Below are 17972 nucleotides of genomic sequence, written 5' to 3' on the forward strand. Positions count from 1 at the left end.
AAGTCCCCAGTACATGTGCATTTAAAAAAATGTTTGTACATAGAGGTGATTCTAAAAGAACACCACACTATTAGACTCAAGTGTAGCTCGGGGTTAAAATGCAGGCTTAGGAGGGAAAGACTTTTGGATTTGGTTACCAGAACTGCACAACAACTCCCCCAAACACACACACACACACACACACACACACACACACTCACACAAACGCACACGCATGCACATAAAACCCCACAGGTTCTTTCATAAGAACAAAAAACCATTTGCTAAAGAATCTTATGTAAATACTATATTTGTATATATTCAACGTTTAACTTTCATTCAAAGTTTTCTCAAGTCGAATATTCCTTAACGCAAAAGCAAAGGACTTTCAAGGTATTTCCAGGCCTCAAGATATACAGACTGATATTTAGAATTTTACCAATGTTTGTGTCCATTCCTAAGGGGATGATTACTTTATACAAACCAAGATGAGTGATGTTAAAGTTTGCTTTGATTTTGCATGAATTACAGTTTCAGCAAAAATAGCAGTGGGTTGCTTATGATATCTGAATGAATGAGGAAATAATTTGATTACATGTTATTGCAGTGAGAGTTTATGTAAGTCAAATATGATTACTTTAAAGAAAAGTTACACTAGAGAATTATATCCTTGTGTATAGAGATAAAAAACACACTACAATATTTTCTTTCAATGAATATATTAACATTTTGATTTAGGACATAGATATTACTAACATTGTACCATAAAAACTGCTGCTGAGAATTAAGCAATAGTTCAATGTCATCATGTCCAATGTTTGAAACAGCGGCAGAGCTCCCTGCTCCCAAATCCCATGGGGGAGAGAGCTGTACACTCAGAAGTTCATACACTCTCTGCCCACATTCCTGAACCAAGAGGAAAATGCCTAGTGCCATCTGTGCCCCCTGTGCACAGGAACCTAGGAGCAGTCAGGGGCAGGACCCTTCCAGTTCCCGCCCTCGCCAAGAGCTGAAAGCCAGCCTCCAGGAGCAACTACACGCCTGAGCACAGAACACTCTGTTCCCGGAACTAGCTAAAAGAAAACAGGAAAACAGGTCTACAGGAGTACTGACACACGGGGCTACAGGAGGGTCAACTCACCGTCAGAAACAGCAAGATAAGCTAACACCAGAGACAACCTGATGGCGAGAGGCAAGCACAGGAACCCAAGCAACAGAAACCAAGACTACTTGGCATCATCAGAGCCCAGTTCTCCCACCAAAGCAAATAAATACTGGATATCCAAACACACCGGAAAAGCAAGATTTAGATTTAAAATCACATTTTGTCATGATGATGGAGGACTTTAATAAGGTCATAAATAACTCCCTTAAGGAAATACAGGACAATACAAATAAAAAAGTAAAGCCCTTAAAGAGGAAACACAAAAATCCCTTAAAGAATTACAGGAAAACACAACCAAACAGGAGAAGGAATTGAACAAAACCAGCCAGGAGTTAAAAATGGAAATAGAAACAATAAAGAAAGCACAAAGGGAGAAACCCCTGGAGATAGAAAACCTAGGAAAGAGATCAAGAGGCATAGATGCAAGCATCACCAACAGAATATAAAAGATACAAGAGAGAATCTCAGGGGCAGAAGATACCATAGAAAACATCAACACAACCGTCAAAGATAATGTAAAATGCAAAAAGCTCCTAGCCCAAAACATCCAGAAAATTCAGGACACAATGAAAAGATCAAACATAAGGATAATTGGTATAGAAGAGAGTGAAGACTCCCAATTTAAAGGGCCAGTAAATATCTTCAACAAAATTATAGAAGAAAACTTCCCTAACCTAATGAAAGAGATGCCCATAAACATACAAGAAGCCTACAGAACTCCAAATAGATTGGACCGGAAAAGAAATTTCTCCCATCACATAATAGTCAAAACATCAAATGTACAAAACAAAGATTATTAAAAGCAATAAGGGGGAAATGTCAAGTAACATATAAAGGCAGACCTATCAGAATTACATCAGAAACTATGAAAGCCAGAAGATCCTGGACAGATGTCATATGGACCCTAAGAGAACACAAATGCCAGCCCAGGCTACTATATCCAGCAAAACTCTCAATTAACATAGAGGGAAAAACCAAGATATTCCATAACAAAACTAAATTTACACAATATCTTTCTATAAATCCAGTCCCACAAAGGATAATAGATAGAAAAGCTCAACATAAGGAGGGAAACTACACCCTAGAAAAAGCAAGAAAGTAATCTCCTTGCAAGAAAACCAAAAGAAGAGAGAAACACAAACATAATATCACCTGTAAATATGAAAATAACAGGAAGCGACAATCACTATTCCTTAATATCTCTCAACATCAACGGACTCAATTCCCCAATAAAAAGACATAGACTTACAGACTGGATACATAAAGGGGACTCACCATTTTGCTGCATACAGGAAACACACCTCAGAGACAAAGGCAGATACTACCTCAGAGTAAAAGGCTGAAAAACAACTTTCCAAGCAAATGGTTTGAAGAAGCAAGCTGGAGTAGCCATTCTAATATTGAATAAAATCGACTTTCAACCAAAAGTCATCAAAAAAGATAAGGAAGGGCACTTCATATTCATCAAAGAAAAGTCCACCAATATGAACTCTCAATCCTGAATATCTATGCTCCAAATACAAGGACACCTACATTCAGAAAAGAAACCTTGCTAAAGCTCAAATTACACATTGCACCCCACACAATAATAGTAGGAGATTTTGACACTCAACTCTCATCAATGGACAGATCATGGAAACAGAAATTAAACAGAGACATAGAGAAATTACTAGAAGTTATGAACCAAATGGACTTAACAGATATTTATAGAACATTCCATCCTAAAACAAAAGGATATACCTTCTTCTCAGCATGTCGAGGTACCTTCTCCAAAACTGACCATATAATCGGTCACAAAAAAGATCTCAACAGATACAGAAAGATAGAAATAATCCCATGCATCCTATCAGATCACAAGGACTAAGGCTGGTCTTCAGTAACAATAATAAGGAAAGAATGCCCACATATACATGGAAGTTGAACAATGTTCTACTCAATGATAACTTGGTCAAGGAAGAAATAAAGAAAGAAATTAAAGATTTCTTAGAATTTAATGAAAATGAAGGTACAACATACCCAATTAATGGGACACAATGAAAGCTGTGCTAAGAGGACAACTCATAGCTCTGAGTGCCTGCAGAAAGAAACAGGAGAGAGCATATGTCAGCAGCTTGACAGCACACCTAAAAGCTCTAGAACAAAAAGAAGCAAATACACCCAGGAGGAGTAGAAGGCAGGAAATAATCAAACTCAGGGCTGAAGTCAATCAAGTAGAAAAAAAAAGGACTATACAAAGAATCAACAAAACCAGGAGCTGATTCCTTGAAAAAAATCAACAAGATAGATAAACCCAGATAGATAAGCCAGAGGGTACAGAGAGTGTATCCAAACTAAAAAAATCAGTAATGAAAAGGGAGATATAACAACAGAATCTGAGGAAATTAAAAAAAATCATCAGATCCTACTACAAATGTCTATATTCAACAAAACTTGAAACTCTGGATAGACAATTTTCTAGACAAATACCAGGTACCAAAGTTAAATCAGGAACAGATAAACCATCTAAACAACCACATAACTCCTAAAGAAATCGAAGCAATTATTAAAAGTCTCCCAACCAAAAGAGCCCAGGACCGGATGGGTTTAGTGCAGAATTCTATCTGATGTTCATAGAAGATCTCATACCAATACTGTCCAAACTATTCCACAAAATAGAAACAGACAGAGCATTACCAAATTCCTTCAATGAGACCACAATTACTCTTATACACAAAGACCCAACAAAGAAAGAGAACTTCAGACCAATTTCCTTTATTAATATTGATGCAAAAATACTCAATAAAATTCTTGCAAACTGAGTCCAAGAACACATCAAAATGATGATCCATCATGATCAAGTTGGCTTCATCCCAGGTATACAAGGATGGTTCAATATGTGGAAATCCATCAATATAACCCACTATATAAACAAACTCAAAGATAAAAACTACATGATCATTTCATTAGATGCTGAGAAAGCATTTGACAAAATGCAACACTCCTTGATGTTAAAAGTCCTAGAAAGAACAGGAATTCAACGACCTTACCTAAACATAGTAAAAGCCATATACAACAAACTAGTAGCTAACATCAAACTAAATGGAGAGAAACTTGAAGCAATCCCACTAAAATCAGGGACTAGACAGGGCTGCCCACTCTCTCCCTACGTATTCAATACAGTTCTCGACGTCCTGGCCAGAGCAATCAGACAACAAAAAAAGGTCAAAGAAATACAAATTGGAAAGCCAAAATATCACTATTTGCAGATGATATGATAGTATACTTAAGTGACCCCAAAAGTTCCACCAGAGAACTACTAAGCCTGATAAACAACTTCAGCAAAGTGGCTGGGTATAAAATTAACTCAAACAAATCAGTAGCCTTCCTCTATTCAAAGGATAAACAGGATGAGAAAGAAATTAAGGAAACAACACCCTTCACAATAGTCAAAAATAAGATAAAATACCTCCATCTGACTTTAAACAAGCAAATGAAAGATCTATATGACAAGAACTTCAAGTCTCTGAAGAAGGAAATTAAAGAAGATCTCAGAAGATGGAAAGATCTTCCATGTTCATGAATTGGCAGGATCAATATAGTAAAAATGGCCATTTTACCAAAAGCAATCTACAGATTCAATGCAATCCCCGTCAAAATTCCAACTCAATTCTTCATAGAGATAGAAAGAGCAATTTGCAAATTCATTTGGAATAACAAAAAAAATCCAGGATAGGGAAAACTATCCTCGACAATAAAAGAACATGTAGGGGAAATCACCATCCCTGACCTCAAGCAGTATTGCAGAGCAATACTGTATGGTATTCGTACAGAGACAGGCAGATAGTCCAGTGGAATAGAATTGAAGACCCGGAAATGAACCCACACACCTATGGTCACTTGATCTTTGCCAAAGGTGCTAAAATCATCCAATAGAAAAAGATAGCATTTTCAACAAATGGTGCTTGTTCAACTGGAGGTCAACATGTAGAAGAATACAGATCGATCCATGCTTATCAGCCTGTACAAAGCTTAAGTCCAAGTGGATCAAGGACCTCCATATCAAACCAGATTCACTCAAACTAATAGAAGAAAAAGTGGGGAAGAATCTCAAACACATGGTCACTGGGAAAAATTTCCTGAACAGAACACCAATGACTTATGTTCTAAGATCAAGAATCAACAAATGGGACCTCATAAAACTGCAAAGCTTCTGTAAGGCAAAGGACAGTGTCATTAGGACAAAACGGCAACCAACAGATTAGCGAAAAATCTTTACTAATCCTATATCTGATAGAGGGTTAGTATCCAAAATATACAATGAACTCAAGAAGTTAGAATCCAGAGAGCCAAATAAAGCTATTAAAAATGGGGTACAGAGCTAAACAAAGAAGAAACAGTGTCAACATTTCAACATTTTAGTTCTAGAATACACTAATTGGAATTACTTTTTCTTGCGCCAATTTTATAGAAAAGACAGTGGAGCACCTTGCTTGTTCCTTAATACATTTTGATTCTAATGAGCAGAAATGATGAAACATCAAGGCGCATTTATGAGATTTATGATTTCACCCAAAATAGAAGCAATGCTGTGCATTTTTCTGTCTAGATAAGCTATCCCCTAAAGTCCCTCCTTCAAAATATCTCTTTTGCCTAAAGGTTATAGTTTGCCATGAATAAATCATTTTTCTATTTCTCCTGTTTTATTGTGTTGTTGATGAAAAGTTCATCTCTCAGTTTTGACTGCAGGTTTTAGTTTTGACTTGGAGCATGGGTCCACACTGAGGCTTTTTTCTCTCAGGGATCTCTTGCCATCAGTCTTTTCTGGTGTTCTTCCCCCTTTCCTGGTCATTTGGCCCTCTTTCATTGACTTCTCAACCCCTTCATCCACACTACAGTGTGATAAGGGCCATCTTGAGCTACCTTTTTTTTTCCGGAGCTGGGAACCGAACCCAGGGCCTTGCGCTTCCTAGGCAAGCGCTCTACCACTGAGCTAAATCCCCAACCCTTGAGCTACCTTTTAAATCAGGTAATTCAACCCACTCCTTTATCTCTATTTATCAATTAAATGTATGACCACCAAAAGGAAATGCCAACAAGTAAATGAAAAGCTATGTTTTAATTTAAATACATAAAAGACTGTGAGTGGATTAAATTCAGAGAGTAGCAAACTCTTCTGCATGAGGAGAAACCTGCCTCTTCTATGTGAGAACAGTTTGTTACACAGCAGAGGAGCAAACAACCCACTGAAAACAACATTTTGCTGGATCAGGACACGTGGAAACCATAGGAGATGTCAATCATATCGTTCTCCATTCAAAGTACACGTTTTCAGTACACACAAAGGACTGAGCAAACATCAGCACGTTTTAATTTTAGAACGTGTTTGCCTTCTCTAAAAGAAACCCCCAAAGGTTTTCAGTGAATCCCCAACTGTCTTAGTTCCCTTTCCTCAGCTGTGACACAGTGACCCAGGAACTCATAGAAGAAAGGTTAACGGGGGCTTGCAGTTTCGGAGGGTGAGTCTATGACCATCCTGTTGGGGAGCTCGGCTTCTGGGTTGGTACTGGAGCCATAGAAGAGATCTTATGTTCTCATATACAAATAGGGGACAGCTAGAGGGGAGAGGGGCGGGGCTAACTGAGAATAGTGTGGAGGTTTGAAACCTCAAAGTCCACTCCCAGTGACCCACTTCCTCCAACAAAGCTATTTCTCTCAGTCTTTCCCAAACAGTTCCACCCACTGGGGACTAGGCATAAACGTGTGAGCCTGGGAAGGGTGAGGGCTCATTCTTATTCAAACTACCACACTGACTCCTGATCCCAACTCTTTCTTCCCAGACCTAGAAAGTTTACAAATTCACCTTCTATATCACTGAATTTTCTTATTTTAAATCAGTGGCTCTCAACCTTCCCAGTGCTACTTCATAATTGTAATTTTGCCTTTATGAATTGTAATGTAAATAACTGTGTTTTCTGATGGTCTTAGGCAACCCCTGTGAAAGGGTCATTTGATCCCCCAGGGGGGTCATCAATCACAGGTTGAGAACCACAGTAATATAAATGAAATTATGAAATATAAAGTCTTCATTGATCAGCTTCTTTCATTTATAATATTTTCAAGATTTACCCATGTTGTAGCAAGTATTAATTTTATGATTTTTGCGCTCTCTCTCTCTCTCTCTCTCTCTCTCTCTCTCTCTCTCTCTCTGTGGCCCAGAGGGCAAATTTGAGGGGTATTATTCCATTGCTCTCCCCCTTGATTTTTGAGACTAAAACTGGAGCCCACCAATTTGTCCAGAGAAGCCACCTTCAAGGGCTAGTCTCTCTCCTATCAATCACCATTAAAAAAGTCCTACAGACTTGCCTACAGCCAGATTTTATGTAGGCATTTTTCTTTTACAATTAAGGTTCCGACCTCTCAGATGACTTTTGCTTGGGTCAAGTTAACCTAAAACTATCCAGCAGACCAGGGATTAGGGATAGTCCTGGAGAAGAGTGGGGAATGACCATAAAGAACAACAAGAAGGAAATATCTGTGTGATGTGCAGTGATGGCTACATGAACTTAGACGTGGCAAAGCGGCATAGAACTGCACATACATCATGCCAGAGTAAAGTATGTTTTCATATTGTACTATATACATATAAGACAGAACTGTCAGATGGCGTGGATAAGCGGCCAAGACCCTTTGTATGACTGTCCTAACTTCTGTGAACCCGCTGTCATTTCAAAGTAAAAGGTTATAACACAAAACATCATTAGCTGGTTTTTGTCATGAAATTCTCTTTTGTTGTTTTGTTGTTTTTCCACTTTTTAAGGTATGGTCTTTTGACGTAGCTCAGGCTGGCCCAGAAGTTTCTCCATTGATCGCAAACCCAGGATTCTTCTGTCTCTGCCTGCAATGGGCTGGGATGCTGTGCTTGCATTAGCTATGCTCAGCTAGAGAAGTTCACATTATGTTTGCTGGAGGCAGGGTTTTTTTTTCTTTTTTTCTTTTTTCTTTTGACACCACCTGCATTTTTCACATGCTGGTGAAAAGTCAAAGCAGGGGAAAGGTTCAGGAGCCAGGAAGTATTGCTACACAAACTCTCTTGGCTTAATCATCTTCACAGGGTTATGGGCTGTTGGACTAGAAAGGCTCTACAATGAATAATTCATCTTGATGATGTCATCTCTTTTACACCTGTAGCTCAGGCCGGGTCTTAGTCGTGGGGATGAGAAGGAGAAACGTAAGTGTGCAGATTCTCCAGTTTCTCACTCGCTGTAGAGGAAGTCTGCAGTGAATTACACTTCTCTCCTCGACATCCTAAGATCTTCCTCTTATCTCTCGAGCAATTCAGCTTCAGTTTTGTTCTGGGGAAGCTGAATCATATCTCAGTCGCTTCTAGTTCAAAGAACTTGTGCTAAGACTTTATTTTTTAGTCTTACATTTGGCTTCACATCTGTTTAAAAGTTTATGCTCCCACCCTCTTGTGGAAATGTTGAGTGTCCTGAACTCTTAGAACCAGAGGCTTAGATATTAACATGTTGCATAGAGAACGAACTGGAAGCCATGCTGCTTGGGTTCAAATCCTAACTCTCTAAACTGACAAAGATTTCAACTTCCTGAGCCTTAGGTTTTTGATTTGTGAATTGGAAGACAAGGAGGACAAGAACATTCTTTGTAGAACTTAAGGAACATAAGGGAGTAACATAAGTCCCTCTCAACAGTTAGATTTTGCAGTTTCCATTTCCAGTTGTCTTATAAGCACATTCCACTCTGCTCCAAGCAATGTCAAATCTTTCATGCAGCCAAGATTGTCCAATGCTTTGCTTTATACAATTTGCACATCAGAAACACACAGGTCAAGTATCTCTCTGTCCTATACATCTAATTTAGGAAGTTGTTAGCCGTGCCAAATGGCATTCAGAGGGGCGAGCACAAATCATGCTCATTATTAGAATAATAAAGTATTTGGTTGATTTTACTACGTCAGAGTTTCACATGCATCTTCCGTGAGAACTCATCTCTTGTCACAGCTACCAGACTCTTCTTTTTTCTGGCTTCCTTTTCCTATGTTGATTATACTGTCTACATTACCGGGACGGTGTTTACCTCCCTACTTGGAATCTGAAACAAGGTGGATTTCAAATCAATAGTGAGCTGTATCTCTCAGACTAGGCTACGCCCTTTGGACACGGCCCGCCCCTCCGCTCAGGCCTTTTCTCTTGTCAAGCAGGATTCGCCTCTAGGGCACAGGTTCCAACTTTAGTCTCTAGTTTGGTCCAGAAGCTCAGGCCTTGCCCCTTGACCTAGGTCTCATCCCTAGGGCCTAAGCCCTGTCCCTCCGCCCAGGGCCTTCCTAGGCTCAGGCCCCGCCCTCCCCTAGGCCCCGCCCCCGGTCCAGGCGGCGCCTCTCCGTCCCTGCTCCGTGCCAGCGAGGGGCGGGGCCGACTCGGTTCTTGGGCGGGGCCAGAGTGGCGTACCCTGAGGCGCTGGCGCCCTGACGTGGTACGCTGCCGGTTGACGCAGCTGCAGTGCCGCTGGCCTCGGCTCCTGCCCCGGTTCTGCTCCTCCGCCCTATGGGCGTCCGAGGCGGCCGGCCCGAGCTGGACCTGCTGCAGGCTGAGGGTGTAGGCATCAGCGGAGGTCCGGACTAGGGTCTGCCGCGCTGTCAGGTGAGAGGAGCTCGAGAGGCTGCGCGCGGTGATGGCTGGGAGGTGGTGAGGTGGGCAGCGCCTTTCCGGGTGAGACTGGAAGGTTTGCGGGGTCGCGGCTGTGGCGCGGGCCTGGGATCGGAGGTCGGAGGTTAAGGTGGAGGCCTAGCAGGCTCTGACAGCCAAGTGCCAGGGTTGCGGGCAGGCGCGCGCCGATCTGGCGGGGTGGGCAGGGCCGGGCGCCCCGGGATGGCACGGCCCTCGTCTAGTAGGACACACCTGAGTGGACATCTGTTTGGCCAGAGGAGGGTCCGGAACGATTATCTTCCATCCGGGGAATATTAGTTGTCTTCCTTCCTCGCCCCATTGGTTATGGTGTTGACAGTGGGATGTCTGTTAAAGGGAACGAATTCTTGTAAATTTCCTCTGAGCAGTCATGGGTTCTGGAACTGAGAAAGTAGGTTTCAGGTGGTTTCGCGTTGCTGCTTTCATCTCATGCATGGAAATGAAGCATATTTAGTCTGACAAGTGTAAAAGTGGATGAATTAATCAGAATATTTGACTTAACAATGATTGCTGGGCGCTATTTTAATATGTGCTCATACAGTTTGTAACAGTGCTATTAAGTGAAATCCCCCCCCCCCCCTTTGTAGCTGAGAATCTTGGAACAGAACTGTTTCAAACCTGGCTTTCTCACTTTATGGCCCGTCAGTCAATATGCCACCCCATTGCCCAAATACCTTAAGAGTTTGCAAGGCCAGTGCCCTGTGGTAAAATGTGCCAGGTGCCCAGAGTAGAAGATGAAAGGCACACTTCTTTCCAGCAGAGACTCGGTGTCAGTAGAAAAACTCTTTGCAGGCTGCCCTTTTAAGTGTGCCTTACAGGTAGACCTTCACCATTAGCATCCTGACTCCTACCTCATCGTCTCCTATGTTCCCTTTACTTATAAAGTGGCTTTGAGGTTAGTTTAGTCTTATTTGAGGTCTAGGAGTTCTTATTACAAGGAGATGTAATACTGGACCAATTCTGAAGAGTTTCCTGGTGTGTTTAAATAGTTTAATTCGAAAAGGTTACTCTTCCAACAAAGTTCGGATACCTTTTCTCTTTGGTTGACATGCTTCTCTTTACAGACTTGTTAAGATGACGCGCTGCAGAAGGACCTTCAGAAGAGGAACGATAAACAACATTGAAGATTAAAAAACTAAACAAAATAAAACAAAAAACCTTGTGTAAGTATTTTTTCCTAAGATTAAAAATAAATCTAAATTCTTATTAAAGCCCAGATAGAGAAAAGTTGATTTTAGGTTTCATTTGTGATTCAGTCCATCTGTGACCCACAAATCATTCCATCTGCATTTTGGACTGCTGATATCGGATTGATAATTAACTTAAGTACTTAACTTTTATATTGGCAGAACAAAGCCCAGGGAAATCATTGCAAGTGCTAGTATGCTCATCTTTTGCATTTATATTTTGCATTTATATGCACAAAGGGAAATATAAATATTTCTCATTTTGAGTGCTTGTCATTGTTGTAGTAATTTGCTTTTTAAGCACAGATAAAGATCTCTGCAGCCAAGACTTGCCTGGAGCTAGAGATCCTCCTGCCTCAGCTTCTTGGTATAGACTTGCAACAATTACCCAACTTGAAGTGTTTTCATTTTTTAAAAAAAATTATGGGTTCCATAGAGAATAGTAAAAGACATGGATAAAAGCCATTTAGTTCATTTAATAGCTATTTATAGAGTAGTATATAGCAGACATTATTTTAAGCTTCTGGGAAAGATTGAAATTCTGATAAAAATAAAATGATAGGAGAAAAAGAAGCATTTTGTTTCTCTTGAATCATTTGCTGTATGAAGATTATCCAGTAGTTCTTATATTAGTTTCCAGCTTCTCTTCATGAAGCAGTTGGTGTTCAGTGAGATGGACTGAGCTGTATAGCCCTGGTTCCTGTGGATACTCCATTGCCTTGATCCATTACCTTATGCCAGAATATGCTCTTTCTATTAAGGGCTGTTTGAGTTTCCTTTCTAGTACTCTGATAAGACACTATGACCAAGGCAGCATTAAGGACAGTCTAATTTGGTCTTAAGAGGGCTAGAGTCTGTGGTAGTGGAGCAAAGGCATGGTGGCTGACAGCTAGAGCAGCAGCCGAGAGCTTCTGTCTTGATCCACAATTGGGAGGCAGAGTGCATACTAGGACTGGCACTAGTTTATGAACTCTTAAGGCCTACTTCTTGCCAAACAGTTTCACCAACTGGGATTGAATATTCAAACCACCACATTTCACTCCCTGGCCCCCATCAACTTGTAGCCATTTCATAATGCATAATGTGTCTAGTCCAACTTCAAAAATACCTTTTGGTCTCAAACTATTTAAAAACCCAAAGTTTTAAGTCTCTTCGGGGACTCAAAGCAGTCTCTTAATTGTAAACCCATGTAAAATCAAGAAGCAAATTAAATATTTTCAATATACAGTGGCTTAGAATCTGGATTTAAGGGGAGAAGAATAGGCTATAGTAAGGAACTATTGGCCCAAAAGGAAGACTGAAACCCAACAGGGAAGCCCCCACTCTATGAAATCCTGAGCTCTATGTCAGACATCAAGGGCTTAGATGGATCTTTCTGTCCAGCTCTTCTGCCTGCAGCCCACTCCTCCTCCTTGGACTGATTCCTTTTCCTGTGTTCAGCAATCTGTGGCAGCTATCCTGTGAGATCCTCTGCACAACTCTGACTTAATTTACAGAGCTTCAGGCAATGGCCTCTTAGGGTATCCATGTAGGGACTTCCCTGCCAGATGCCTGCCCTTGGTCGTTCTTTTTTTTTTTTTTTGTTTTTTGTTTTTGAATCAATGAAGTTTTATTTTCCCAAATGTACAGCTGATTGAATCTGTTTATGCACTGAGGAAGTTTCTGTAATCCCTTTTCTCTTCTCCTTCAGGACTTCCACATTCTGGGGCTCACTTGGGATGGAACCTGGTCTCACATTTACTGCAGCTCTAATTTGTTATTGCCTTTGAATTCCTTGGGCCTTTTCTTTTCATGACTTGGAAGCTTAGCTGACTGAGGTCTTAGCTTAGTGTACCTCCCTTTATTCCAGTGCTTCATCGCCTTACCTTTTTCAGAACAAGCCTTGGTTCAACACTAAATTTCCTAGCATACTTTTTTCCCTTCAAGTCGTACTTTTTGTGTTTCCATTTGCCTTACTTGCTCTATGTGACTGCAGATCTGCATAAGAGTGATTACTAATAGCTAGGTGAAAGAGTCAGTATTAGGTTGTCTTGACTGCCAAAGAAATTAGTCTATTACTTTAAAACTTAGCCTCAGGCAAAGGTTTAGGACAAGGTTTGAAGGCAGCCACATTTTTCCCCCTTAAAATTCCATCAAAGTAGTATGAGGTGAGTTCTAATATTTTTCCCCTCTACAACCTCTTGAGCTGGGCCTCCATAATCCACACTGCTCTTAGTACTTCTGCCTTCTTTTTAAGCTCCTACTTAGAAAATAGGAGCTTAAGCTCTGCTTACAGCATTCAACTGCTTTTCTCATCCAAAGTCTTACACTTTTCCCCAAAGCAACAGCAGCAACAGTGTCACAGCCATTTCCTGATTCCAGCTGTGATCTCAGTCTTTTTTCTATTGCTGTAATAAAGACATCATGACCAATGTGACTTATAAAAGGAAAATTTAATTTGGCTGATGGATCCAGAGGGTTAATTTGGGTGGTTAGTGTGATGACAGAGCAAAGGCATGAGAACAAATGGCTGGAGCAGCAGCTAAGAGCTCACAGATCCACACGTGGGAGGCCGAGAGGGCCACGCTGGCAATGATGAGGGTTTTTGAAACCACAAAGCCCTTCCCTAGTAACGTAATTCCTCCAAAATATGTTAAATACTGGGGACCAAGTATTTAAACATAAGGGCCTATGGCAGTCATTCTCATTCAAAATATTGCAAAGGTCTTACTAGCTCAAGATGTGTTTTAAACATTGGGTATCTGTCTGATGGTTTTTCTTAGACGTTTTGCATTAATCTTCTATTGAGGAAAACGGGGGTAGATACTGATCCTGCAGACTTATGCCTTTGCAGCCTCAACACCCTTTCTTCATTCCTTTGATAATAATGAGTTTTTATAGTGGTATATAGTGGTGATTTTGCATGAGGATTCTATGTTTTTTTTTTTTTTTAAGATTTATTTATTTATATGAGTAAACTGTAGCTGTCCTCAGGCACACCAGAAGAGGTCATTGAATCCCATTACAGATGGTTGTGAGCCACCATGTGGTTGCTGGAATTTAAACTCAGGACCTCTGGAAGAACAGTCAATGCTCTTAACCGCTGAGCCATCTCTCCAGCCCCCGGATTGTATGTTCTTTTGTGGATGGGTTACTACTTTAGGATTTGACTAGAAGCAAAGTATCTTTTATGTGAAGGTTTGAATGCCAGAACTTATCTCTCAGTTAATGTCAGTAGTAGACCCTGTGTCCTTGACTCATTTGACATCTCTACGATGATAAAAATTAGCATAAATAGGTACATGCCATTTTATCATATCTAATTCATTATAAAATATGTAGATATTTATTTGTATCTTTTTTTTTTTGAGATGGATTTTACTGCCTTTTACAGACTCCTCTAGGCTTAGCCCCCTGAGGAAGTAAGATTATAGAAGTAATTATATTAACATTGGTTATGTTAATATATTACTGGAGTTACTGTGGCGATGGATGCTCTTGGCCTTTTTTCTTTCTTTGGGTATCAATTGTGTGTCCTCACAGTTTGCTTTTTTTTTTTTTTTTTTTTTTTAAACTATGGGTCTTTCAAAGTGTGTCTCCTATTTAAATTAAAAAAGTTGAAGGATGAAAGAGAATGTTCACATGTTATAAAGTGATCCCTTCCTTGTAAAATTTAAGCTGGTGACAGATTTTATAGTGCTTTAAGAAATATAAGAACATGTCTTACTCAGTTTGTAAACACTGGGAAAAAGTATAAAAGTAAAAACCCTTTTCCCATTATTTTCTTTAGCTTTTCTGCTGTTTCACAGCATTGTCACTGTCTATTGCCCCCCCCATTTTACTTTTTTTTTTTTTTTGGTTCTTTTTTTCGGAGCTGGGGACCGAACCCAGGGCCTTGCGCTTCCTAGGTAAGCGCTCTACCACTGAGCTAAGTCCCCAGCCCCCCATTTTACTTTTAAGAGATGTTTATTTCCTTATACTGTGCTAATATTTCAGAAATACACACACACACACACACACACACACACACACACACACACACACACACTTGGAAAATTATGATTTGTTGTGATCTTCGAAGTGAGTATCATGGTTGAACAAACAAAATATATTTTGAAAGTTGACAAGTCATATTTGTTGAATTTCAATGAAAAAGTTGCCCTCATCATTCTTTGTGCATCTTGAAAAGATTTACTGTCATTCCCCCCTCCCCCCGCCCCAAAACTTACCTGTGCTACTTGGTCAAAGGAGTATTAATGATGCAGTTCTCTTTATGATTCTTTCCCTTTCTTTTCTTTGAAATTTTTTAAAAATTGGATTATTACTGGATACTTTTTGCTGTGAGTGAGCTGGGTTGTGTGAATACTGTACTTAAAGGGAAATACCTCTCTTGTCTTTTAATTATAACAGAAGAATTTTATTTTTATTCATTCTTTGTATATAAAAATAATCATAGTTATGATACTTGCATATTTGCATATATGAAAATGCATATTGTTCTAAGAGACACCTAAGACCTAATATTGCTATTAAGAGACACTATGACTAAGGCAATTCTTGTAAAAGAAATCATTTAATTGGGTGCTTGATTACAGTATCAGAGATTTAGTCTATGGGCTTTTGAAATCTCAACGCCTTCCCTCAGTGACACACTTTGTACAACAAGCCATACCTCCTAATCCTTCTAATCCTGTCAAGGAGTCCCACTCCTTGCTGATTAACCATTCAAATATTTGAGCCTAGAAGCCTCTGGGGCCATCTTATTCAATCATCATGCATATATATTTGTATACGTTTATCTATACAATTGGCCATATCTGTTCATAGTTTGACCAATTTTATTATAATTTATCCTGAATATCAGAAGGCAAGAAATGATTTAACTGTTCACAAGCTACATAGAGTGAACTTGACTAGGAAGTCTTGTCAAATAGTGGAAAATACAGAGAAGTGATGGAGATTATGAAGATTTAATTTAATATATAAGTATAATATTAAGTGCCAACTTTTGGAGAAAATCTAATGAGTAATTATGTCAATGCTTAAGATTCCACATTAAAGTAGGATTTGATTTTGAGCTCTAATAGTAACCATGCTTCTCTTAGTAACTACTCCTTTTTTTTTTTTTTTTTCTTGAGACAGGGGGTATCTCCATGTAACTCTGGCTACCCTAGAACTTTGTAGAACAGGCTTGCCTTGAACTTTTAGAGGTTTGCCTGCCATGAATGATAAAATTACTAATTAGTACACATTACTAATGTGAACCATGGCCTTATATTTAGATAGATGTATGTATACATTTCATTTGTTGTTTATTTGCATTCCCAGTAAAAGAAATAGAAGGTGACTTAATAAGCCTTGTTAATTCACCTTTTATCCCTTACCATGATTTTTGTTGCAGTTTTATGAATCTTTGATTGCAAGTTTGTTAATCTTTAGGCCTTTAGATGTTCTGGAAAAACATCAGTAATGGATCAAAGGAAGAATGACAGCATTGTCCCCAGTATCACTCAATTAGAAGATTTCCTTACAGAACACAATTCCAATGTTGTTTGGCTTCTTGTTGGTAAGTAGAATATATTTTTAAAAATATCTTAATATGTTTTCTGTATGTGTTAACAACTCCCAGATTTTAGGCAGTGGTTGACTGAACCTGGAATGCTATAGTAGCATCCATTTATCTTTAGGAAAGGAGATTTACTGTATGCCTTTGAATATTTGCTCTGGAAATTGCTCTGTATTTTTCCCCTTAGCCTGCCTGGTTATCTGCCTTAAAAGAGGTGGGGGAGAAAAGACATTGATTGTGTTTACCTTATTTTGCCAGTTTTAAATTACCTTCTCCATCCCTACTCCAACACATACACAAACATTTTTATTATAAATGTAATAAATGTCCATGGTAGACATTTTATAGTGAAAATGTTACAGACACCATGACCAAGGCAAGTCTTATAAAAGACAACATTTAATTGGGGCTGGCTTATAGGCTCAGAGGCTCAGTCCATTATCATGAAGGAGGAGCATGGCAGCATCCAGGCAGGCATGGTGCAGGAGGAGCTGAGAGCTCCACATCTTCATCTGAAGTCTGCTAGGAGAAGACTGACTTCCAGGCAGCCAGGATGAGGGTCTTAAAGCCCACACCCACAGTGACACACCTACTCCAACAGGGCCACAGCTCCTAACAGGCTACTCCCTGGGCCAAGCATATGCAAACCATCACATTTATGGGTAGAGGTGACACATATACTGAAGGAATAATGATGTTTCATACTTTGCAGTAGGATTGATTACAATTTAGACTTTGAGTTCTGTATTTTCTGTTTGACAAAACTTCTGTAAATTATTAATGAAAGCCAAAAAGTAAAATGAATATTTGTAGTGTCCTGAGAATCCTGATGAGGTAAGGTGAGGAAATGGAGACAGACACACATACAGAAGACAGAGTGAGGTGTGCACAGTCTGATGAAGTGGCCCCTACTGCCTCATAGCCCGAAACCTTGGCATTTATTAAGGACAGCGTTGGGGAGAACTGGCTAGTCTGAGTAAAAGTCTCTTTAGAGCAGCCTCAGGCTGTGAGCATTCGGGGGGGGGGGGGAGAGGAAGAGGAGGAGGGAGAGGAAGAGGAAGAGGAGGAGGAGGAAGAGGAAGAGGAGGAGGAGGAGGAGGAGGAGGAGGAGGAAGAAAGCTGTGGCTGCCTGTCTGTTTTGCACTTGGTTAGTTATCTGTGCTCTTACCCTCTGAGGGAGGAAAGCCTTGCATCCAGCTGAGCTTCACCTGGGCAAGATTTTGCCACTCCCTTGGGGCTGACACATACAGTCCCCAACATGGCTGTGCTCATGTCAGCAAACACATTTACTCAGGGCTTCAGTCTCAGGCTTCCTCCATTTCTAAAGAGTACTGAATATTAGTAGGAACTAGAACTCAAACATTACTGTGAAATAGAAGTTCATGAAAGCAGCATTGAAAATGAAAGTTGCAGAA

General features: G+C 40.0%; 1 protein-coding gene across 26 annotated transcripts in view; it reads left to right on the forward strand.

Annotated features, from left to right (window-relative positions):
- Nucleotides 1-9610: 9610 nt before the first annotated feature.
- Nucleotides 9611-17972, forward strand: part of Bltp1 (bridge-like lipid transfer protein family member 1) — a 217155-nt gene continuing 208793 nt past the window's right edge. For 25 of the 26 annotated variants that reach the window (XM_087619106.1, XM_087619112.1, XM_087619136.1 and 22 more), the window contains exons 1-3: nt 9611-9780; nt 10890-10988; nt 16431-16557. In XM_087619106.1, coding sequence (XP_087475232.1) covers nt 16461-16557 — 97 coding nt within the window. In that variant the 5' untranslated portion in view covers nt 9611-9780; nt 10890-10988; nt 16431-16460. 26 annotated transcript variants of the gene reach the window in all.

This window comes from Rattus norvegicus, chromosome 2 (assembly GCF_021556685.1).
Source record: "Rattus norvegicus strain SHRSP/BbbUtx chromosome 2, alternate assembly SHRSP_T2T, whole genome shotgun sequence".
Classification (NCBI taxonomy): Eukaryota; Metazoa; Chordata; class Mammalia; order Rodentia; family Muridae; genus Rattus; species Rattus norvegicus.